The sequence below is a fragment of the Crocodylus siamensis genome, chromosome 2, assembly GCF_052110815.1.
Source record: "Crocodylus siamensis isolate JL-2025a chromosome 2, ASM5211081v1, whole genome shotgun sequence".
Lineage (NCBI taxonomy): Eukaryota > Metazoa > Chordata > Crocodylia > Crocodylidae > Crocodylus > Crocodylus siamensis.
The window spans coordinates 204,626,674-204,653,128 of NC_143396.1; the positions used below are offsets into that span (position 1 = coordinate 204,626,674).

Consider the following 26,455-nt stretch of genomic DNA (forward strand, 5'->3'; position numbering starts at 1 on the left):
ATGCTGAGAAACCTGATGCCTGAATTCTGAGCATTCTATTTTCCCAAAAGTTGTTTGCTAGCAAGTGAAATAGGTCTGTCTTTGTTAGTGAATCTATAGGGTATAGCTCTGAAACTTCCCAAGTGGTCTTTTTGCATTATAGATGTCTGCATAATGGAGATACGTTGGGAGAATCAGGAGGGATAATGACAGCTCAGATTACCAAACTCCCTGTTGTTTAAAATAGAAGACTCTGTAATGTTACTTTAAGATTGGCACTGTATTATTTACCACATGTACACTGATTTAGACCATGATACTAGTGTTTGGAGTTAGTATCAGTGGCTGTCCACTTGCTGATTCATATGTGGTTCACCTTTTTGAACCATCTAGCAGGATGACTCGCTGTCTTTTTTCTTGTTAGAACCTCCCCAGGTTCAGCTATGAAGTACTACTTTTGAATAGGAGTTATATTGGCCCCAACTCTAGTAAGCCTGTTGATTATTTTCCCCTACTTAAAAGTATTTTATTTAATAGATTTTAAATGGCTGCAGACTTCAGTCAGTTTTTTTTATCTGTTCAGTCTTCATTCTAGGGGGGAAAAGGTGAATAAAACACATTTCCTAGAACTCTCTTATACAAAAATATGTAGTAAAATAGTTTATAACAATAACTGGCATGTTTATATAGAATAGGCATTATTTACTTAGTGATATCCTTTTGTCAAATGAACATTTTTCCTATAATGGGGAACTTTCATGCAAAAGGTTAGTATAACAGTTTATTTTTTCTCTGCATGGAAAATATGCTTTCAAGAAGAACATGAAAATTATTTGATCCAACTGCTATAGCTACTAGAGACAGGATAGCACCACTTATTTCTTCTATTTCTATGAATATACATGTGCCCAGAACCTACTTTTCAGGAATCCTCAGCAGCTGTACCTTCCATTCATCTGAATTTTTGCTGTGGGTACTTAGCATATCTACAACAAGTTCATCTGGCTTATTACCAAATGAGAAGATATGCAACAGACTAACATGTATTTTACTGACTTGCAAAAGATTGAATGAAAGCTCACATGAAATGCTGCTTTGTCAGGTTTTTTTTCCTTTTCACAAATAGTTCAGTGCTTATTTATTTTTTTACTCCACCAGTGTAGTAAGCAGGAAAACTATACTTCTAGTATCCATATCTGATTTGCCAAAATCTCCTCTGGCAAGGCAACATTGTACTGTTTGCTCCAAAAGTTATGATAAACAATATGGTTTAAAAAGAATTGGATTATTTTAAGAGAAATTTGCTCTGAAAGTGTGTACATGGACATTTTTAAACTTGCTTTTAAATCAAGTTCTTCATATTGTCACTGCTTATCTAACATGAAGAGATATTAGACCACAGACACATTTATTATAACATCCAAATGTATCCACAATTGATGTATGCAACTTTGTAATGGCAATAATTTGCAGGTGCAAAATGTATATTTTTAATATTTTTTTTAGAAATTACACACAAAGGTTTATTTGAAATCCCAAATTTGCCTATCTGTATGTGCACTTTTGTTGGTGCAAGTTTAGAGGCTGCTTTTAAGACTTTTTTTTAAATGTTAATGTAGAGTTTAGTGTAGGATTAAGTTCATTCATTCCTACCTCACTAGCCCTTAGGTATCATTTTAAGGGATAGATGGAACTGGTGGGTGCCTAAGGTAAGCTGCTATTTCAAAACACCAATAGCACTGGACTTAGAACTAGAGACAAGGAAAAAAAACTTCAGCACAGAACTTTTATTTCAATACATCTCTAGCACGGCAGAAATACTTGGCACACAGAAGAAAACAGAACTGCACATGGGACACACTGCAATAGAGAAGTGTGACTGCTTGATAGTCGTTGATCAAAACTAGTTAACTTTAATGTAGTCAGATCCATTTATATGAAGATAAAGGTGTTCATGTCAGAAAATGCATAAAGGGATACTGCATCTTCAATAAAGTCTCTGATGACAGCCTTTACAATAGGGATGATCCTACCTCAGGCAGGGAATTGGACTAGATGACCTCTTGAGGTCCCTTTCAGCCCTTTTTTATGATTTTCTGATTTTATATTATGTACAACTATATATAGAAGTGATAGCTGAACATTAAATTCAAGGGAAACCACAGCTCAGATGTTTTATGTTGAACATATCTTTTAGTTATGTAGCTGAATACATATGATAGAGAAGAGATGATTTTCACTACTTCTTTTTGGCACCATCTTTATTGAAACAAAAAACATACTTTCCAAATAGTTTTGATAAAGACTCTTTCCTTCTCTTTCCAATCAGTAATTTATATTGAATGTGTGAGTTACATTACAAACCTAGTGTGGTTCCATATATCTTGCATTGAACTAAGATCTGATTGCATGCAATATCAGTGAAACTATTCTTCTGAAGTCTGATTTTCAACTGACTTTCAGCAGAGAAGTAAACAGAGAGGACACACACAGAAAGGGAAGAAGACACAATACTTGTTAGTACTATACCTGCTGACTTTGATGGCTTGAAGTTGATAAGAATCACCATATTGTCTTTAAGGGAAAAAACATTAAGAGTAAGAACCAAAAGCCTGCTAACGTAGCATCAATTTTAACACAATCTATTTAAAAGATCCCTTTTCTGCTGCAGTGGATAAAATCATTATAACTAAAACACGAGGACTTCTTAGACATAAAAGTAATCTTTATAAACAGCATGGCCATTAGAAGAGCTCCACCTATAATAAAGTTATTTAATGCATACCTTCTCTTTCACTGTCTTATATAGGCAGATACTTCAACAATTTAAATATCACGTGACCTCCACACTAGAGGAAAGCAGTCATAACTTCATTTTCACTTGCCAAAGATAACCCAAGAAAATGCATTTTTATATGCACAGAGTACTTTAACAGTACTCTGTTATCTACTATATTTCAAAGTTATATATTGCTATTCAACTCCAGATGGTCTAATATGGGTACCCAGAATCAATCACAGAATAGGCTACTTTTACAGATAGTCTATTTGTAAATAGTAATATATATTGTGGTCCGCCATACTAATGAACCTGGAGTATCAAAAAGAACTGACTTTTTCCTAGTGCAACCTTTGTCTCTGATCCTTCAGTAACATACAAGTCTAAGAACATCTACCTACCAAAAACTTACCATCCCAGAAGGCCAAGCCCTCAAACACTCCAAGTCACTCCATACAGGTTAACTTCTGTGTCCTACGGCACTTTGGACAAGTTAATTAGCCCTTGCTCTGAGCATGCAAAACCTTGCAAATACAGTTATACTGCTTTCAGTTCATCAGGTAGTACATACAGAATAGTGCAGCATGTTTCAAAGTGGTTTTAACTGGTAGAGTAGAATTGTAGAACTTGATAGCCTAAGGACCACTGGAAGTCAGTCAGACTTGGGCATTTCTGAAAATTTTACCATGAATAGTTATGTTCTTTTCCATGCTCACATTGCTAAAACTCACTTCTGGAACACTAGGGCTAGGGATAGACATTACACATAAACCAGTTTAAGTGATCAGAAACTGATTTAAAGCTGTAATAGAGCCAATGTTCTGTGCATATAAACCAGTTTGAAAATGGCTGAAACCGGTCTGAGATAAATCTGTTTGAATGTACTATGAGACTTAACTGACCTGGCTCAAACCGGTTTATGCAATGTCTGTCCCAGAGCCCTTGCTGGTTTAAGTTAAATCAGAGTCCCCCTGCATCCCAGCATGCTTTCTGGGCTGAGCAGAGCTCTCTGCTCCACAGCAGGGGTGTCCCCTCCCCTCTGCTCCTTGGCTGGAGCTCAGCACAGACTTGCAGGCTGTAACAAAGCACAGGGTCTAACAGCAGCCTGAGTGGCAGCTAGGCAGCCGGTATCTGCCTGCAATGCCAATTAGGCAGAGTGGTCTGACTGGAAGCACAGCCCAGCTGTGCTCCATAAGAGCAGAGCCATGAACACAAGGAGGTGGCAGTTTGCTGCCAGAAGCCAGGGAGAACACCACCTGGCTGGGCTACCACTCAAACGAATAGCTTGGAGGTAAGGGCGGAGGCTATGAGGAAGGAGGAGGCCCCATGGTCCTGGGCATGACCAGAAACTGCACCCTGCCAGGGACAGGTGGCCTGGTGGGACTGTTTATGGCAGAACAGTCCCTCAGAAACGCCAGGCCAGTACCACCAGGCCAGTAACCACCCCAGTGAAAGGTGAGTACAGAGCACCCTCTAACCCCGGCCCCACATTCCTCATGGGTAAGATCCAGCAGGGGGAGCCCAGACTCACTCAGAGTACTGAGGCAGGGCCCAGGTCAGTGGAGAGACCTGTGGCAGTGCCTATACCCTGGGTGGAGGTCTGAGGCTGCATATAGGAGCCAACATGAAGCTCCAGGGGCATGGGGCCCTGAGCCTTGGGGAGCTATTATGGAAACTCTTGGGGCCAGAGATAAGGCAATAGCCCAGGGAGGGCTTGGGGACAGGGCTCCCCGTCAGCTTTTTTGCACACAGTATGACAAAACAGGGTGGGAGATAGGGGTAGTAAGTTTAAAAGTAATGAAGTCTTTTCACACAGAGTGTAATTAAAGGATAGAACTCATTGCCACCAGATGTTGTGGAAACTGATGATTTAGCCAGATGCAAAAAGGGACTGGACAAATACTTGAAGGAAAAGAGCATCAGTAGCTATTAAGCATGGGAGATGGGGATACAGCCTGTGAATTAAAGTTTCCTAGACCTTAAATGCTGGAGGCTGCAAGTGAGAGAGGAACAGTAGAAAAAACCCTGGTCATACCCATTTCACTTTCCCTTTCAGCATCAACTGTCTTCCAGTGTTGTGACACAGGACACTGGGGAAGATGAACCTAGTAAATGGCAATTCTTATATTCTTATTTTCTTAAAACTAGTTGCCAGACTGTATGCATAATATTCTATAGCATCACTGGAACTGCACTAATCATCTTCCTTATCAGCACCAGACAAAATAGCAATAGTCTAACAAGAAAAAAAAATTTTTGCATTTCACATATTTGCATCTTACTTGATATGTCAGCTTTCAGGAATTCAAAAGAAGGCTTTCTTCCAAGCTATTTCTATTCTGTTTAATGCCATTTCATTTTTTAAAAGATCACTAACAAAATCTTCAATTATTTTAAGCAGCAATATACTCACACATCTTCAAAGGCACTAATATATGTACTATCTCCAGAAGCAATAAATATAATGCTATAGAAAAAGTAGTTACACATTTAAAAAGCAGATGAATAGATGGGAGACTAAATGAGTCCTTTTCATACAGTAATGCTCAGGAAACTGGTAAATCTGCTTTAATAGTTGGAAGCATGGGTTGCAGACTGTTTAAATTACCAAGGAAAACACAAATGTGAATACAAATTAAGGAAAAGCCATCAAAATATTATCTATTTATTTACTTTGATGAGAGTATGTTTATATACCTTCACAATATAGAAGTAAATGAAAGTGTCGGTTCCTGAAAAAGTGGTGGAATTTTGGTAATGCTAGAATTTATTGTAGCTATGAATAGGGGTCCACTTAAAACTGTGAATCCCAAGACTCTCTGTAAAATCAACAACAATAACAAAAAACCTTGATAAAAATAAAATGCTGCCTCCCCAGTGAGAGCCAGAGGTCCTCGCTGTCACTGCAGCCCAGGCTCCTAGCCCACTTGGAAGAGAAAGGTGCCAGCTGGCAGGGCAGCAGAAAAGATGACTGCTGCCGCCTTGTCCTTCCTCCCTGCCAAGGCCTCTCCACCAATCAGCACCAATGGGTGGAGCCTCCGTGAAATGTTCATGGAATTTGCTCTTTGTGCTGCAACCAGCCTAAGAAAATTGGTAAGCCTAACCACAATTTTAGTAGACCCCTAGCCATGAACGATACTTTTCCTAAGAAACAAGGTGAGCCAGCTCCTATGAAAAGACCAAAAATGATATATGACTAATACAAGAGGCAAGGATCTTTTAATGGACCAACCGCATGGTTGGAATAAAGTCAGTCAAGCTTTGCGGCCAGACCTGATGAAGAATCTTTTGCATTCAAAAGCTTGTCTAACTTCATTCTAACCATGCAGTTAGTTGGTCCAATAAAAGAGATCACTCCCCAAAAAAGCCTTGCCTCTTCCATAATTCCTGGACCCTCACAGCTACATCGCTGCAATACTACCATAATATGTGACTAATATCACAGCTAGTACTAGCATGTTCAGAGTATAGTTAAGGAACTCCTGCTCCTCCCTGCACTGGTGGGTGCAATTGGCAAGGCACAGAACAAGCAGAGGCAGAGCAGAGCAGCTCCATGACATGCAGCCATGATGCATGGGGCAGGACCAACCCCGGTTCTGCCTATAGCAGTGGCATGATCATTTGCCACTGTGGCAGCAGATGCTTTTGTGCCCAACCCCCCCACAACAGCAGTGCCTGGGGCCACTCTCTCACACCCCACAAATGGACAGCGCCTAGTTTAAAGATAAAGTGGCAGCTCTTCTCCCTTTGAGCACTGTAACACTTTAATAGGCCTGATTCAGGCCTTGAAAAAGCTCTGGCTCTCCAAAGTATTCTTAAAGCCAGCTTACCCAGTTACATGGCAACTATCCTGGCAGCACTATTATGGTATTATCTGGACCATACTGGAGGAGAAGCAGCATGCCAAAAGTCATGTTGCCCCAAACCGTGTTCAGCTACAAAGCAATACCTTGATGACTGTTGTAGCCAGGTATAATTAACAGCAGCTGTGTTTGAATTCTGGGGAAAGATAAAGGTGGTTAAATCTATCTTTTTCTTCTTTTACCATATTGACTCATGTATCAAGTGGAGCTCTACCATAAAAAAAGGATCTGGCCCAATGAATGCTCATAACATCATAGAACTCCCAATGTAGGCCATTATCTCAGAGACACAATTAAACCCTGAAATTCTGGGTAATTATTAGTATGCTTATGATAACTTTCTCTAGTACAACACACAGGCATCCATTATTACATTTTCAAGAAACAGACTTATTTCCCTAATACTGTAAATCCTCATAACTATCTAGGGAAGCATATTAGTGTTATTGCTCTCAATTTATAATGAAGCAAATATGACCAATAGGTAAATGGCTACTCCAAGTTAATCAAGAAAAGATTCAGGGCACAGAAAAATGTAGGTGCTTCCCAGGTAGATGCTCTGACTACTGAACCAATAAACCATGCTGTCTGGCCCAAGGAATCTGCAGTTACACTAAGAAAAATTAAACAACTTCAAGGAGACCAGTTGGATCAAAAAGATGGATTAAAATTCACAGCATAATTTTCTATCAGTTAATCACTAAACTGCTTAACAGTAACTGGCATTATAGCCTTGCTTTGTATGGTTGCTTCATTTTAAAGGATCACAGTAGCAACTTATCAAGTGAACTGCTTTTGCCTGACCTCTCAGGAATCTGACTTAGCACTAAGTCCTCCAAACAAAAACAAAAATACACACCCTCCAAGGGTACCTGTAGATGGGCAGAGACACTATTCTAACAGATTGTATTACACCACATCACAAGTAATTGAGTCTCTGAAGTGTGCTAATTAGCATGCTCCAGCAACCTCTACAACTCATATATAGTGTCCTCACACTTAGCACCAGGAGCGCTCTAACTAAAGCTCTCTCAGCAAGCTTTAGCTAAAGTGTCCCCCACATTGAAGCATGTGACACTAAATATACGACTTGCTGCAGGTTCTTTAATTAGAGCGGCTCTCAGAGCTGCTCTAATTAAAGCACCCCCTCCCTACCCCCAGAGCAAGTGTAAAGACAACCCAACAGCCTAGAGCCCAGGGATGTCAAACATATAGTCCGTGAGCCAGACCTGTCCCAGGGAACCATATGATCTCAGCTGTGGGCTGCTGGACCAGCCCCAGCCCTGCACACTACATGTGGTGCATAGGCTAGACCTAGAGCTACACACTCTGCAAGCAGCATAGGGGGTGAGTCTGGGGCACTGCATGCAGCCTGCACCCCAGGTCCCCTGTGCCATGTGCAGCACCACCGGGTCCAGTCCACATACTGCTTGCAGTGCATGTCCTGCGCCAGCCCCAGGAGCCATGTGCACAGTGAGCCCCAGGGCCTGCACATGCTGTAAATGGTACATGAGGCTAAATCAGCTATGTGTGCTTCATAAGCTACATGGGGCTAGCACAGGGTGGATGCTACATGTGGCATCTTGCCAGACCTGGAGCCAATGCACAGGGCAGTCAGCAGGGCGTTGCACAAAACACTTGCCCTGTGCTGGCCCACTGGGCTGTATACAACATGTGTGGCTGGTTCAACTCTGTGTGCCATGTGCTAGGCCAGTCAACCACAGTGCTCCCTGTGCACATTGCCCCTGAGGCTGGCATGAGGCACATGCTGCCTGTGGCATGGGCTGGACCTAGCACTGCAAAAAGTCCAGGGATCCATGGCATGGGCTGCATGCAGTGCCCCAGACCAACCCACTGTACTTCCTACTACTCTGGGTCCAGACCATACACCATGGGTAGCATGTGCCCAGTATCAGTCCTGGGACCTGGTTCATACCACGTTCAGGCAGGACCTGGGGCATTAGGTACTCTGCTGGGGATCAGTCCTGGTCTGGCCTATTGATTGACTAAAATATACTTATCTGGTGAAACCCCTGCTATAGCCCAATGTTTAGAGAACTCTCTTGGGAAATTCCTCAGGAAGAAGACGGAATGAATACAGATCTCCCACGATCTTGGTTGAGTGCTATAACTACTAAGCTACTGGATAAAAGGACAGGGAAGGAGGGTAACATTGCCAATGCCATCTTTGTCAGCTGTTTTTGTGCAATCCAATTGGTTAGATGTGTTTTGGGAACACCTATAGAATTCATCTAACAGAGAGAAACACCTAGTTATAAACTAAAGTAGCTAGCGGCTTAGCTCTTGTTTTGTAACACCCAATCTTAGGTGTTTTATGTGGCCCCAGGCTTAGGTACCAGTTTTGGGTGTGTTCTGATGTTAAGTATGTAAGTAGTAGAGAGGCTAGACTTAGATCTACAGGGGAACATGGGTTCCTGAGTCCAAAAAAAATGGTCAGAGACAGGATTGCAGGACAGAAGTTCCAAATTTCTAAGTCTGTACTTAGGCCAGACTTAGAACAGAAATAACATGTTGAGGTAGATTGACTGTGAGATCCATTAACTTTAATTGTACCTCTTTCGGTTAGCAGAAAAGTGCTGCATAAACCCTTGGGCTACACATATTGTTTTATGTGTTTAAGCTTTTTGTCAGAACACAAGGGTAAGTACTAAGGGTATGCAAAACAAGCTGTACTCGATTTGGATTTGGCCTGAATCAGGGACAGTGATTTGATATGGCCAAAGATTCAATGCTGATTCAGATAATCAGTGATTCAGGCATAGACACACCTTTAAATGTTTTCTATACATACCTTGAGGTATCAGCGCAGCTCATCAATACTGCAATGCTGGAGTGGATGGAGTGTCCCACAGGAGTGCGGGAAGGAGGGGGCTCGCATGCTCTGCAGCAGACCCGGAAGTGGACTAGAAGTCCTTTTAGTCCACTTCCATGTCTGCCACCGAGCACGCAGGAGACACCACCCCCACCTCACCTCCCATGAGACGCTCCATCCGCCCCAGCATCTCAGCATTCACGAGCTGCCTGGTATCTTGAAGTATGTAGAAAAAACATTAAAAGCTGTATCTATGTCCCAATCATGAAATCTCTCTAAATCTCTCCGAATCAATTCGGAGGGTTCCAATTCAATTCGGAGATTAAAGGGTCTCCTGATTCAATTCGGATTTGGAGATTCAGCTGCTGAATCAGGCCGAATCTCTGCCAAATTGAATTGGCAACCAAAGTTTCACACAGCCCTAGTAAGAACATATCTGCCACATTAGTGCATGCACACTTATCCATACAGTGCAGTAGCTCATCTCTGGATGTAATCAATACTATTGCAGAGAAAAGAGAAGGGGGATAAAAAGGACATAATATAGTTGGTATGAAATACCTACTGTGTACTACACCCACTTCCTATTCTACATCATAACTAAGCAAACAGATAGAATTTTATCTTGGTCACCTCTAAGCTCATAGCCTTAACAAATCCTACCCTGTTCCAGTGGCAAAGCCTACCCTTACATAAAAGATAGATTCAAATTCACAATATGGTTATCTACTAATTAAGCAGTAAATTACTTATTAATAATTGGCATTACAACCTTGCTTTGTATGTCTGCTTTGTTTTCAAGGACCACAGTGGCAGTTTAACAAGTGAATCTGCATCTGCCTAACTTGCAGCTTTGACCCAGGAATCTGACTCAGCACTGAAGTCATTCAAACAAAAATGCATACCCAGCAAATACCGCCCACATTTTAAGGTCCTGAAGAAATTACTGGAGACTGTTGTGTCTGCATATCTAGCAAAACGCAACTACAAACTATAAAATGTATTCTGATCCAAACATCTGAAAGTCAACAAATCAATTCTCTTCTAAGAAAAAAAAATTAACCTAATGTTTACAGGAAATCGACAAATATAATTCAATAAATGTTACTACAGTACCATAATTCTGAGTAGCTGAGAGAGAATGTACTTCATGGCTAGCAGCAAACTGCAATAAAATGGTCAGACTGAAAACAACACTGCCAATCTGAGAGTCCTCAAATGTATCCTCTTTAAAAAAGTACATGCAGCACACCTCTAAAGCATCCCATTATTATAAATATTTTTAAAAATATTACAGGACAAGTTTGTAATTGTGAGTATGCACCTGTATAGTAACGTGAGTCCCTGCCAAAGTATCCTGGATCTTTGATCCAGGTGTACAGCAGTCCCCCGGGCCACGGCAGCAGATGATCTGGGACAGATGGACCAGCATGGGTAAAAAATGTTTCAATTTGTTGCAGCACAAGCAGAAAATATTATAATTAGCTGCCTTCATACAGTAAAGACACAGCGGAGAGAAAACTGCACCTCTGAGATGTCCCTCAAGTAACTCCCTGGATTAGTCCTGTAGCTGTGATTTAGGCACATATTCTGAACTCTGCCTAATACACTATCCATTGCTTAATAGTTAAAAAAAATGTTGTTCTCTTAGTAATTCTAACACTATTTATTTGTATGTATTTGTATGTATTGCTGGGGACACCTTTACAAAATAAGCTCTCCATACTTCAGCACTAAACATACCCTAGTACAATTCCACTGAAATCCAAAAGGGTTGCAGGCAAATTTAGCCCTTTAACTTCAGCCTGTGTCCCTGAACTTGCTTACACATGCACAGAGACATGAGGCACAGGAACTGCTTTCCTTAAGAAAAACAGATTTCTGAATCTAAACAAAATAATGGTGTCTTTTAATTTTGCTTAATCCTAAAAGAATGGTGTTCATTTCTAAAAGCTAATGTACAAATACTGTATCAGCACCATGTTTTTTGAAAACCAGGTCCAGTTTTCAATTAATACATGTACACCAAAATCAAAACTTTCCTTATTTATATGATTAAAAAACAATACATTTGAGCTTTCATTTATAAATAATCTATTTCCTATTAATGTAAATATTATTCAGGCTTTTTAGTATTTTTCTGTATATCAAAACAGAGATTAATAATGTAGACTTATAAGAAGGGACTCTGCACCTAAAGAATTGCTATCTCCATCAGCTAATGTATTTATATGATACTGCATGTAAGTACATTTCAATAAAATGACATCTTTCAAAGACAGTAGAAATAAACATAAGGTACAAAGAAAGAACTGAAATCACCTATTGTATTTTACACATGAATTTGGGTTAATAGATTTGTTGCAAATTAGTTTGATTCAGACATTCATGTTTTCTGGACAAGTTGCCCTGTGCTTGCTGCCCACACCAATTACATCAAGACAGCTGTTTTCTAATGCAGCATTGGCACTGAACTACCTATCTCATTATCTCCAAATTAAAATATAATGTATCAAACTCCTTCTGTGGACATAAGAATACAATCTGTTCTCAGAGAATTCCAGAGAAGCTCTATTAGCAGCTGGAGACAACCACAGATATCCAAGATACAATGGGATCTCTTGAGGGAAAACACGCCAAAACAAGAGATGTGCCTCCATTTCAAAGGCCAATTCTAGCATAAGCTACTGCACTGATGTGTTTACTTACTGAAAAAAAATCTTTATCCTAAAATACATACAAGCCTCCAAAGTTATTCCAAACAATATTACTTGCATACAAAAAAACAAAAATAATATGAATGACTGTAACTGGAATAAGTATACAGGAGAGAGACAGATTTATTTCCAGTGATACTATCTCACTTAGTCTTTTAAAAGGGATGCTGAGAGCAGCTCCAACATGTTCAAACTGGCACAAAACTAGAATAATAAGTCACGAGAAAAGAAATCTACCATTGTGCAATGTTTTCTCTTGCTCTACAGAGTACAGGCCACATCCTAAAATCCTTATTTAATTTTTATTCAATCCTCGTTCAAGTAGAATAGCTCAACAGAAAATGGAAATGTTGCCTGAAACTTTGGAATTTAGCTCTTTTAAAGGATTATAAAGTTTCCTTGTGAATTAAAAGCTAAAGAAAAAGGCTAATCTGCTTTTAGAAAAAAGCCTTGTTTGGTCTAGAAGCATATGCCACTGATTTGTTTCCAACAACTTTTTTAAAGAGCAAAACAGGATTTAACTCATATATGTGCTGGGAGTGATATCCAATGAAGGCTACAATAACATACCACTCTGTTTAGAATTGTGGTTAACAGTCCTACATTTAATCAGTTCATGATTTTGCCAAATGACATACAACTAAACTGATGATAGCATAAATGACCATTTCAAAAGGAATATTCCAAACTGGGACAGTTGCGATTAAAGAGAAGCTATGATATTTTTAAACTGCTAGATATTTAGGTTGTATTTTAAACACAGGAGAAACAAAATAATGAATGAGCCTTCCAAGGCCAGGGCGAACAAATACCAGCCTGCCCAATTCCTGAAGCCCACCTAATTCTGTGAAGCATTCCAGCTACCAGGCTACTATATGCTTGTTTTTACCTACACTGCTCTTACATTCATGGACTATTTATGTCCAGCAATATGAGACTCCGGTAGAAAAGAGCAAAAGCAGCCTCCCAAACTGAACAACTGCTAAGTCCTCATTCAACAGAATATAGACAGGCTGTGATATTACATTCTGTCTGTACCAGTCAGGGGAGGTTGTTGCATACAAATTGATGCACCCTTTCGAAAGCCTAGATTTATTTCCCACATGCTCCCAGAAACTTAGGAAATGACTCATTACTTCATTTCTGAAGCTTCCACTGAAATCACGGCTCTCATAGTAACGTAAAACCAAAATAAAGTAGTTCTTAATTTTATTATTATTTATAATTTCTATTACAGTGGGGCCTAAGACTCAACCAGTTGGGCAATCTATGTTAGCCAGATGGACACATAGCATATATATAACCAAACATATAGTAATAACAAAGTGTCCCTAAGTTATATAGTCTAGAAGATTCTACCATTGTAGTGAAACAAATTGTGGACCTGTAAAGATGAGGTAACAATAAAATGCTTTAGAGCACAGTAGGTGCATACACAATTTGTAACTAATAATCTAAAAAGAATCACATGCTAAATTTATTGTTTAACAATAATGTTTTGCATTTCATCCCATTTGGACAAGGAAATTCAATTGGTCAGTTTCCTATTATTATTGTTTGTTATTTTTTACTTTCTGTATCACGTGCTAATGCATTGTTAATTGATTTTTGTTTCCAGACCTCCATGGAGGTATGGGTGAAATCCTAATACTATTGAAGTCAGTCTTGCTGTTAACTTCCAAAACAGCAAGATTTCACTGACATGTGTATATTAAAACAATGTAACAAAAGGGACAAGAAAAAAAAGTTCTTAAGTATCTCATCAAAATGTTCCTATATTTATTTAACTTGGTAATGTCTCAGTATGGGAAACTCACATTTTCTGCCCAAACTGCTTAAAAAGAGATGGCATGGCTTGATGAGCCCAGGCTCTTAGTTCCCTGGGAACAACTAGCAATGGGACACCTTGTGCCATTGCTGGTTGTCCCCGGGGAACACCCATGCCATGTGCCTTCTGGCACGTGGCAGGTTACCTTGGGTGGGGTAGTGGAGGCTGGGTCCAGCAACTGTGCTGGCCCCAGCTACCTTACCTGGGATCCTGGGGCTGGGGAAGTTGCAGCTGCATTTTTCTTGCAGCTTGGAGTCTGGCCAGCAGTCACAGTCTGGCTCCAGCTGGCCAGGCTCTGGTTTTGGGCAGCGCACCCCGTGTACACCACCCTGCCTCTTTTCTGTATGGGTTTTTTGGCCCCTGGATCTCTAAGAGTAAAAAAAACCAAAAACCCTGCGCTGCATGAGAAATGCCAGAATGTGCAGTATGTGGCACTGCAAGGGGTGTGCGGCCCCACATACTGCATGGCTGCATTCATCTGGATGTGGCCCAAGAGTCTACATTAGATCCCAGACTATCTAAGAGAGAAATGTTTTCCATCAATCAAGAAAATGGGTTGGGCACTGGGCCAATGCCCTTGGCATTTACTGTATCTGATGTAAACATTAGCCTTCAACACTAAGTGAAATGAGCAAAGATATCTAACTTGACAATGGCTTGGAAAATGGCTGTTTACTCTACATGTGTCTTTTACAATTTTTACTTGTCAACACGATATATTTTAGCACACTACAAATTTTGTAATTCTAGGCTTTCCAATATCCGAACTGAAAGTTAAGAAAATACTTTTGAATAACAAACCACATAGCCATATGTAATTCACAGACTGGCTGCAGAAAAATTAGAGGCCTACGTTATATTTGGATGTGCTGCCTGCATAGACATGCCCCACCCACACTTTTCATGGTTTGATAGTGTTCTGCTACTTTGCCACAGGCTTGACAATGTTTAAGTTATACAGTTACCCTTGTAGCTGAAGAAAACCACAGCAGCATTTGGGATTTCCAATTATAAAACTGTACCACACCTAAAGATATTCTTGTTTTTTGACAAAATGCACTTGAAAGCTTTAAATCAGTTGTGATACTGAGAATCACACTAGCTACTGCAGATCAAGACCTCCAACCAGAGCAATTAATGTAATAAATGAGTGACATTTTTGGTTTGTGCTATTAAATACATGTGTAACCCATATGTTCATTTTGATTATCTGTTTTCAAAACGGACACCTGGAATTATCACCAGGTACGCTATCAACATCAAAAATGACCGCATTTTTTTACTGGTAAATAACAAGAATTGCTTCTTTATGCCCCATTTATTCTTGATCTAGAGATTCTATCTGATTATAGGGCACAATATATTTTTTTAGCCTCACTTTAAAAAAAAATTCCAAATATTTTAATATAAGATTGAGACTGTATCTGAAAAACTGGAGACAGCAGGCTTCTCTGCCTTGATTATCTGTGTGCAGTCCAATCAAAGTATAACTATCAAGGTCTGTGCCATGGGCAGCAGGGGCCAGGACAGGCCAGCTGCACCAGAGCTAGTGCCCCAGGTGCCCACCCCTCATTACAAGACTACAAGCATGCCCTGACATATTGTTTAACAAAACTGAGTGAAAATGGATGCAGTGGTCCAAGGCTTGCTTTCAGTTGCACCAATGTAAATCCAAAATAACTTCATTATAATCAGGAATCTTGGTTTTTTCTGTTTAAAAATTGCAGAGAAAAGAAAAGAAAAACCACCACAAATTCTATGATTAAAACCCCCCAAATCTGTGTTTTTTCTATGATTAAAATGAATCGCCACTAAATATATAAGTATCAGTTGAAATCAATATGTAATTGATTTAATTGATATACTTACAAATTTAAAGCAATCTGAAGGCTTTAAACTCTATAAGAAAATAAATTCTAAATAACTTCAAATTTTGGCATTTGATTTTGGGATTTTTGTCATGGAAAATCAGAGCTCCCCCTGCCCCTTCACTCACCAAGACACAGGTCCAGCTGTAGCTGTCCCCTCCCCTCTTGCTTTGTGGTGCTAAGCAGCCCTGATATGCCCATGCCCTGCCCATACCATTGCCCCTCAGTCCCAAGGCACAGCCCCGCAGCCCTGCTAGTGCCCTTCACTCTTGCCCCACAGCCCCCTTGCTGCGCTGGTGCCCCTCACACCCCACCCACAGTCCCCCACCCTCCCCCAGCCTTGCCAGAGGGGGCTCCCAGCTGCCAGGTCTATGGGGCCAGGGACCTGGGCCCGCAGCCCCTGCCCCCTGCAGCAGCACCTAAGTCCCAGATGCCACCTGAGGCACAGTGGAGCACAGAGTGTGGCTCCCTTTCCCCACAAGGGGCGCCATGGCTGGAGCAGAATCTGTTGGGGGTGCGCATACATATTGCCTGCTGTGGGCTCAGGGCTCCCCGCCCTGCTGCCCTCTCCCCGGGGCCTCCACAGCCCAGTGGAAAGGACCTAGTACAACAGGGTAGAACAGGGGCAGGCAGGATAGCTTTATGTCACCGCCGCAAGCCCCACACTGCCATGGTGAGGTGCTCCCTACCCACCTGTCAGCAGCAAGGGGCACCTCACCATGGCAGAAAGGAGAAAATCTGGGTTTTTCTCCTTAAAATGAGAAACTCCAGGTTTTATCACATTTTTCTGTGGCAAACTGAAAACCCAGATCCCTGATTATAATCATTTAGAATTTAGATCGTAGTGGATTAGTCCAGGGCATGTAAGACAGTCCACATAGACTGGTCCAGGCACCACCATTTCAGGTGTATTTCACCTTGAAAGTGATAGAAGACAGTTTCTACTCTGCTCTTGAGAAATACATAATGCACATAGTTACAGTGTTGCCTTCCTTAGGCTTATGAAGTAGACACCCTCCATACTCCATTCTAACAAAAGATACATCTGCAGCACCTCTGATGATTATACCTAAATGCCCTCATTACAAGTAGTTGTTACCACATTATTCTGTACCCCTGACTCGCAGTTTCAGTAAGAACTGAAGAATGCATAAGGACTAACATATAGTCTCACCCTTCAAACGCTGGTGATGCTATGTGGAGAAACCTACACTCATACCCTGTTCTATGTATTCTGTAGATTCATAGCTTTTCACTAGATCAAAATTTTGCTTAAATGTTAAACATAAGTGAGGTAAGTCAACCTCTCAGATTTTTCTGATTGCTATGTGCACATCAGTTGAGATAATACAGGGTGGAAATTTAGCAGAATTGGAGAGCCTATATGGAATATGACAGTTATGGTGGAACCATTCATAGGAAAAGGAGCTTTTCCAATTAATTTGGGCCTGTTTTAAAGATCACTAAAATGTAATATACTGCTAAGGATAACAATAAAAAGAGTCAGAGTGCTTTGCTTCCTCTGCTCATAGCACTTTTTATGCTATGAATAAAGATTAAGATGTAAAACCTAAGCTCTACCCTAAGAGCAGAACACTTAAAAATAGAACTTCTCCATCTCTTATGTACAATGAGGGTATCTCCACTGCATCAATCTAGTCTCATCATCCTCCAGGTGTAGACAGGACTAAAGAGCTGCCAGTATGACAACACTGTAGAACAGTGGCACTCAACCTTTCAGCCTCATAGGTGGGATGAGTGGCACAAAGCCAGTCTGCCAGCAAGGTCAGCCTGTGGATCAGATTCACCTTGGGGGCAGTCTGTATATGCAATTTGTGGTGTCAGCCTGGCTCTATGTGCTAGATGCAGCCATGATGCAATCATGTATGCTGTCCTGGTCCTACATGCCAGATGCAACCGCAGAGTGACCCCGCACACTGGCCCAACCTTGTACACTGGTTTTGGTCACAGCCTAATTCCACATGCTGGATCTATCCATGGAGCGACCCTACATGCTGGCACCATCTGCCATGCAGAGCTGAGTCACCCAGCCTTCAGGGCTCCCCATGGGTCTGGAAATTTGGCACACAGGAGCAGTCACAGCTGTGGCAATTAAGGGACGCCCTGGCAATTAATGTTATCACCAGTCCCTGCAGTCAAATGTTCAGACCCATGAGAAGCCCTGCAGGCTGGATCGCACAGATCCACAGGCTGAATTCAGCACATGGACTGTAGGTTGAGTACTATTTCTGTAAAAAAAATAATTAATGTTCCCACCCTGGCAAGAAAGGATTCTGTTTCCTGTAAGCACTGAATAACATGTAGAACTGTAGAACTGAACTTTTAATAGGCTGTTGCAGGTGCTGCCACAATTTAATGAAAAGGAGGCTTATTACAATAAGAGAGTGGTTGGCAAGAACTGTGTTTTTATAAGAAGTAACCCTAGTCACCTGAGGCTATCACTCAGACATGTTTTGCAAGGAACAGGTAATACTTTTTCAACATTATAGAAGGAAGAGAGATCAGGACAAGTCTCAAGAAACAACCAATGCAGGCTGATACTGCTGAAACTCAAAACATGGCACACCTGGTCCTGCAGACTTACCAAGACTTACCATTGTTTGAAAACAGTACAGCTGATATGTCAAGAGAAACCTCCAATTCTGTTAGCCAGGACAGAAAAATCTCAAAGACTATCTTAACATTATTTATTAGTAGGTTATTCATACGTATTTGAAAGCATGTAGTAATGTTATTATTTATTTTATTGATAAGTGTGAGTGATGTGATGTTTTACTGGGGGAAGGTAGATGTCTGGCTGCACCTTTAATAAGTTTTCACAAATTTGGAACCAGCTATTGTAATGTGTAGAAACTCATCTGATAAAAGTGGCTGCACCCAGGGCAGTTTGTGGGATGGAAGTTGAGAGGGCTGGCTGGTTCAAGGGGGTGACAAAGAAGGAGTTGGGGGGCAAAAAGAGCAAAAGAGCGGGGCAGTGAATACAGCAAAAGAGCAGGCCCAGGGCTGGGGCCAGTGTCTAGGTTTTCCAAGCCCCAGAGCTACACAGGGAAAGTGTATAGAAATTCTATGCGCTGATTTGACCTAAATCGAGTAAATCTGATACTACATAGATCCGGGTTTATCTTAAACCATATTTAGACCAGTCTGTATGCATGGAACTCCTGTACAGTTACAGGTTTAGATTGACTGCCAGTCACTGAGACTGGGACTGTAAATGTAAGGTCGGCATCAGAATGAGCTAAGTTAAATTGGGCACCCAGTTTGAACCCACTATAACCTCTCCAAATATCTGTACTTAGACCTGCAGAAGATTTTTCAAAGACTGGCACACAGAACTGTGAAAATACTATACCCAGAAACTAAACCATTATTCATTATTTCCCAAAAAATCGATTCTCCCAACTTCTTATACATAACTCTTTTAAATCATCCAAGAGAAGTGGTGCTGGCTCCTACCCTGGGGGTCTTTAAGAGGAGGCTAGATGTACACCTTGCTGGGGTTGTTTGACCCCAGTACTCTTTCCTGCCATGGCAGGGGGTCGGACTTGATGATCTGCTCAGGTCCCTTCCAAACCTAGAAACTATGAAACTATATTATCCTCTTTGTTACATAACATTAATTTAAAATCTTTATGAGACTTTGCTATATCTATGACTTAAACCCAAGGCACTAGTTAGAGGAATATTTCCTTTCCTTTTATCCACACTCATAAACGTACAAGAGAGAATTGTTATTCGACTTTAACTAGAAAATTACTGTGTGATACAACAAACATTACCTAGCCACTTGATAATAAAACAGATGATACCAGTGCTCCCTGCATTGATATTTAGCATCTCAACATAAACACGTAGAGAGCGCCTCTGTGTGTCACATATAATGTCACTTATACAGTGTTAATCACACGTTTACTTTAACAAATACACCATATTCCTCCATCTTCTTGGAAGACTAACGTCTCCATTAAAAGATATTGAATATAATTAAAACGGTGGGATCTTCCTTTTTGCTATATTTGCCAACAGTATTTCAGTATTGTTTTAACAATGCACCTTCATAGTGTCCCATCTTTATTTTCACCTGCATTAAAGCATATTACAAATCTTCTTATTCACAGATGTAGAGTCCTTCCATTTTAAGACAGTGGCATAATTTTTCAACAAAAAATGGAAACTGCCAAGAATATCTGACAGATGAAATCGGCTAATTTAGAATAGCTTATTTCACTGCTCATGTTTTTCTGCATGAGTGAGCATACCAAGGGGCTCTCTCACTTCACCCTGGCTTCCTGTGGTTAATGTGTGCTGACAAATGCCAACTGGTCTATATTTAGCTTGAGGTTTGAAAGGCAGTGTGTTAAAAATTTTAGTAGTATGACACGATTTCTGCAGAGAGTTTTGAAACAGCTCTTCCTTGTGAAATCAAAGTGTTTGGGGAGTTTTCAGCCATAATGTGAAATCCTCCAAGGTACCTCTGCAGTCCTAGAGGCTCAAATTAAAACAGAAGCATCACAATTTTGCTGTCAGAAGGGTGCCAGGAAGTAGAGACCACAAAAGGGAATTCAGCTCTCCACAACTTTGCAGATGCAATATATCTCTATGTACCACTTACTTCCTATTCAGATCTAAACTGAGGAGTTACAGGGATGTAAGTGTTCAGTTGACCACCCCTGGGATTCAGAGTAAGAGTGAATTTCTGCCCAGAGGAACATAGGGTAAGGTGCTGGAATGAATCAGTAAGTGGCCAGCATGTTTGAAAACTGCGTGGAAGCCAAGCCACAAACCCCGTAATAGAGAGTTTGCAATCTGAGGTATTTTGGTAGAAATTTCACATCGCTAATGTAGCTGCTGATGCTTTACTGAGGAAAGGAAGATCTGGAAGGTTGTTACTGTACGCTACACCAAACAAACTGAAAAGAAAAATTTCAAGGAGGAACCCAAGGTAACTTTTTTGTAAACTTTACCGGGTTTAGAAAATTTTGAACAGCCTGGTTAAAAGTGAAAAATTCACAGTTATAATGCTATCTATACTAGACAGTGTAGATAGAATATAAATTGCTTCAGCAAGTTTGGCTTCTCACCTTCAGATGCATTTTGATTTTAACTAACCTGTATTTCTAACACAGGTCTCTGCTTCATTAGCTAGATTGCAAAACACAGCTGTTTATGACAACTTTTTCCTGAAACAAAAGGCAGATTCTCAACTGGAGTAACTCAGCATAGCTCTCCCCCTGAATGTTCACTTTTTTTTTTTTTTAAACTCCAGACAGAGCTCTTTAACACACAGTACTGCCAGAGCTGTGTCAGATACACTGTAAGCATATGACTCAACTCCACCAAGGAGACTATATTTGGTAAGAGAACTCAGCTGAAAGTTTCCCCACCCTGTTCACTGTAGAGAGCTCCCACTCGATCGTTTTCATTAGATATTGAACTAACATTGAGCTTAACTTCAATGTGCCCATAGCTTCAGAAGATTTAATTTAAAAAGTTCACACCGATTAGTGAAGGAAAAATCTTTCAAAGTACATAGAAGAATACCATGCCAAACCTCCGGAAACTTTCAGCAAAAAAAGAATACATGTAAGCTTGCACGTGCTCTCTTTTTCTTCTGAAACTAACTTGTAATATGCAAATACGCCCCAGATTCTGGGGTAGCCTGGCAGAGTATGACGTGTAGGCTCAGATTGTCTCTATGACAACTTTCAACAATATAATGACAACAAATACAACTTTATTCTGAACATGTTTATAGCACTTCACTCTTTAGCTGTGCTTGGCCGTTACTGTCATTAACTGACAATTTCAAAGCACAATTTACATTGTGGAGATCTTACTAGCCTCTTTTTTTTCTTTTCTTTTTTTTTTTTTGAATTCTCTAATGGAAAAGCTAGAGGTTAAAGTTACATTGTTCTTCTTCTGTGGTTCACAATGAATAAACAGAAGTTTCAATAAAATCATAAACTATGACATGCTTGAAGCTTTCCTAGCATAATTCAGGGATTAATGAACTAATGCTGTTAACATCATCAGTGTCTACGCTGTCATTGGGAAAACAGGTTTATAGCTATTATAACTGTAAAGACTGCTATACAAATTTGAATCAAGTGCAGACCAACACAAACTGATTGGGCGTGTCCAGATGAGCACGTGCATGCACTCTGCAGCTTCTCAAAGCAAACTGCACGTGGCACACATACAACTGTTCACTGTGCTAACTTGTAGAACAGTGCCAAAATGTGTCACCATGTCAAAAAAGCTATGGGAAAAAACATGATGTGGTGCACATGGTAGCAGCCTGCACCACCAGAAACTTAGGCTGGCTGCCTAGAGCCATGCTGTAGCTGCCGGCCAGTCTCTAAGCAGCTGGATCTGCATCATTACTGCTCCTGGAGGCCTCCACGACTCCAACTAAGTCAGCCTGGGTCAGCACAGGTGCTGGCCCCAACCTCCCCTACCCCACCCAGGACAATTTACCCTGAACCAAACCCCACGTGCAGGGGCTCGTGCAGCAGCAAAAAATAGTGACACAAATTTGTGTTGCTGCTATTTTTGCCATGGCAAACAAATGTCCCTATATATGGGGACGTGCCCATTTTGTCTGTTTCTACTGCTTCTCAATCTTATTAAGTTTAGTTCTGCTCTCTTTCAAGTTCCAGCTCAGTTTCATCTTGGGATAACTATGAGCAGAAAGTAAAGGGAGGTACTGGAGTGAAGTACTAGGAAGAATGATTCAAAATAGAGACAGAGGAGACACCCCATTCATAAAAGTTATAGGGATGAAACAGGGGTAGAGGAGCAGAAATCCTATGCACTTTTCTCCTACAGCTCTCAGGATAAGCCTTGTAGTAGGAGATGGAACATTAAACTTTAATTCTGACTAGTAGCTTTAGTCCCCTGACTATTAGATGTCAGGTAAATTCTTCAAGTCTTGTGAGTGTGAAAACAAATTTTAAGTCTAGTTCAAGGAAACCTCAAGCCACAAACAAATCACATTTTCTGCAGATTCCTACATTATTCGAAACTGAACAATAAACACATTATGCAATCAAGTTTCAAATACTGATATTTTTGCCAGGTCTTCACAGAAAAAATACTCCTCTGATCATTCAACATTCAAAAATCACAGTTTGCCCCAGCCATCATGAAGTATGATACAATCATGCTCCCTGACTCAATAATTTATAGTCTGTTTTTTTCAAAGTATTTTTCTTTTTTCCCCTTCAAAACAAATGTATTTACATCACAAAATACTTTTTACTTCTTGACTGAACAAATCTTATCTGTGTTCATGTAATTCACTTTATGGGGACATTCATCCAAGCAAAATTTTGCTTGAATTATGTTTTTCAAGATTAAATTTAAAAGACTGCAAATTTACTGGCAGTCACCATATTTACCTGCATACCATATGCACATTTTCTAATGAAACCAACCCTTCAAAACTAGGGTGAGTGTCTTAAGCAGGGAAGTGAATTTCTGGCCAGTACAGAAGCCCACCATTTTGATTTGTGTTCCTGCTTTGATCCCTGCTCCCATTTCTATTAAGGTAGCTGAGGGAGTCAGCTGATTTTATGGCTCATTGTTTTTCACTTAACTGGTGTTAATGGTATTTCTACTTACACTAATCTTGATGTTCCACTAATCTAGCTAACCTTGCTTCTGGAAATTTTGCTGTCTTTTAGCTACTCCTGGTCTCTCTTCTCCTATTTCACAGCTTTGCAAAATGTTCTTAGCTCATTTCAAAATCATAAGTCCACCCACACAGACCAGTCTCCAGTAGCAGCTTAGGTTTCAGCTTTTGGTTAGGTAGGAAAGGAAGGGCAAATGAGTTGAAGATTAGGCTCTGTTACTGCTCTGTGCAGCCACAACTCTGGAAAAATCTTTTTTTTCTTCATTCTGCTTTTCCAAAAACAAGGTGTATGTCTTATTCTAGGGGTGTTCCTGGCAGGTTTGCCCAAAGATTTAGGGACCCAAAAACCAACAGGATCCCTGTACCTAGGGCAAACATACCTCTTGTACCAGAGTGGGGAAATTGTGGAAGACCCTGAAGTAGCTCTACAAAACTGACATTCTTGTGAATGTGTATTGGCACAAAAGTCTGGGAAGTTTCTGGTCCAGCAGAAATTATAAAAAGAAAAAGAGAGAGACAGAGAGAGAGATCTGGGTCTGACTTTGACAGAAGGCATTTTTTTTAATAGAAGAAGAATTAAATTACCTCTGAACCAGAAACCCTGCCTTATAAAATAATAGTGCTCTTAGCTGTGGACTTCCTAAGGTAGCCTACAGGGAAACACTGAGAACAAGGATGTTCTTAAACGTCATTTAAGAAGGTACCACCTTCTCTGTAGAAAGTCACAGATTCCAGTTCCTTTTATAAGGACCACCTCCAATTGTTACATTAAACAGTTTTTGGATTAGAGCCATACATAAGTGCAATGGTGAACTAGAGCTAAAGTTTCCATTTTCTCATTGGAAGCACTTAGATGTTTACTTATAACCAGCCAAACAACCCAATGTTATTCAAGGTGCTGGATCTAGTTGCAAATAAAACTTTCCTATTCCAGACTGTAGTTTTCTGTTAAGATACAGGTTCCCTTTCAGTTAGACAAAATGTATTTAGGTTGTTCAACTACTTTGACACACATAACAACACTGCACTGTTTCTGTTAACTTAATTCCACCCAAAGATAACAATACTACTGATTCTAAAGAGGCTTTTCCTAAGTCATCTCTTTTTAAGCATTTTTAAATTGCTTATAAACTGCCCAGGGCTTGTACTTCAGTGCATACAAAGTATTTTTTAAACTTACAGGTTTTACTGTAATTTTACTTTCTACTCTAGTTCAGATCTTCTGGGAACACGATGTCCTGTTCAGTGTTTCTATACATAGAGAAGAAATTATTACACCTATCACTTAAGTAATTTGAGATAACGGTGGTACTGAATAAGAGGTTCACATTCTGATCTTGGCTACACCCACAGACATTGCAGCAATTCAGATGAAATAGACAGAATTTACACTGGATAAAATCACACCAGAACATGTCTCAAAATGCCGATGAGTTATTAGAATCTAGCGTTTAAAAGTGCTGTTTGAGAAACTGCTAGCTGTTTTTAGCATTTGTTACCCTCTTTTTTAGAGAAAAAAGTCAAACAAGGAATATACATAAGAATCCTGGAATTTAAGACCTTACTCTCATGATATATCTTCAGGAACATAAAACTGAAAGGAACCTTTTGGGACATCAATTCCTGGCCTTGCTATCACAGGCCACATCCTATAAGACAAGGTGGCCACCTGCAGCATCAGTGGCATGGGCAGCCTCTGTGTGTGGCATACAGCAGATCAGGGAGAGGACAGGCAGTGCAGCAGGAGGCAGGGAAGGAAACAGAAAGCAATACATGAGATGAGGCCGGGGGGAAGGAAAGAAGCAGAAAGCAGAGCAGAAGGCAGGGCTGGGAACACAGAGTAGGGAGAAGAAGCCAGAGCAGCAGGTCAGGCAGAGAAGGGGAAAAGAGTAACACTCAGAGAGGGTACAGGATTAATTTGTGGCATATCTGCCCAAAAGGTTGCCTGCCCCCCCACTATATGATACGTCTACACTGCACTGGACAGTGCTTCACCTACTCACCTTCTGCATGATGCAGTTGCCATTAGAGCAGAGATGCGCAAGTGCATGGCACACTCATGAGCACACCTGAGCCTGAGAATGGTAATGAATATGCACCAAATGCAGCTACATGACATATTTTCAGCATCTAACATGCAGGGGGAGGTGCAGGGAAAGGCACAGTTTCATGGTAGTGCACCCTACCACTGCCAATCTAGTAAAAACACACCCATTACCTTTTTTTTTTAGTGCTATCTTGATTTCAGAGTACAAAGCATACCTCTGGATTATGGAGGTTCTGTAAAAAGTATGGGAAGAAGGCAATACAGTTCTGGGGCCAGCGCCTGTCTGGCCTCAGCAGACTTACCTGGTGGCCTGATGGCGTGCTAGAGCAGCAGGGCCAGCATAGAGACCTGGCCAGCAGACAGGGTGTTTGTTGCTCTGAACAGCCTAGCCTTGACTTGTGCTGGTGCATGCCTGTTTTGCGTGCTTTGAGCCACTTTTGTTTCTGGGGGTTATTTTGCTACCAGGAAATCCCAGTAGCAAATCTGCAGCATGGCACATGTTTTAACATTCACTGAATATGGTTTGTGGTGCCACAAACCACATGCCCCTGCTCATGTGGACGTGGCCTTTGGGTTCAGGCCACTGTGATATCTGAACAACTGTAGCACAGAAAGTCTTCCTCTGGGCTCAGAAGGAAACAAGCAACAATGGTGATAATCTGTCTGAATTCAATTAAATTACAGATCAAGGTTCTATTGTCCTAGGCACTGTACAAAACTATAATGCAATAGTCAGTCAACTCCGTGAAACTACTGCCACAAATGCCCCATAACCCACTTTTCCTGGCTTCTGCTGTATTTTGGATGGGTTTTTTTTTGTCTGCTGAACTTTTTGTTAATAGATTGATGCAATATAGACCAAGATCTGTACTATATCACGCAAGGAG

The 26,455-nt window shown here is 40.7% G+C and overlaps 1 protein-coding gene across 10 annotated transcripts in view; it reads right to left on the reverse strand.

Moving 5' to 3' along the window:
- ANO5 (anoctamin 5) overlaps nucleotides 1–26,455 on the reverse strand; it is a 99,766-nt gene that overhangs the window by 68,893 nt on the left and 4,418 nt on the right. For 6 of the 10 annotated variants that reach the window (XM_090032857.1, XM_090032853.1, XM_090032849.1 and 3 more), the window contains exon 2: nucleotides 2,509–2,553. The exons of the other annotated variants lie outside the window; for them this stretch is intronic. In XM_090032857.1, the coding sequence (XP_089888983.1) occupies nucleotides 2,509–2,553 (45 nt within the window). The remainder of the gene's footprint in view (nucleotides 1–2,508; nucleotides 2,554–26,455) is intronic. 10 annotated transcript variants of the gene reach the window in all.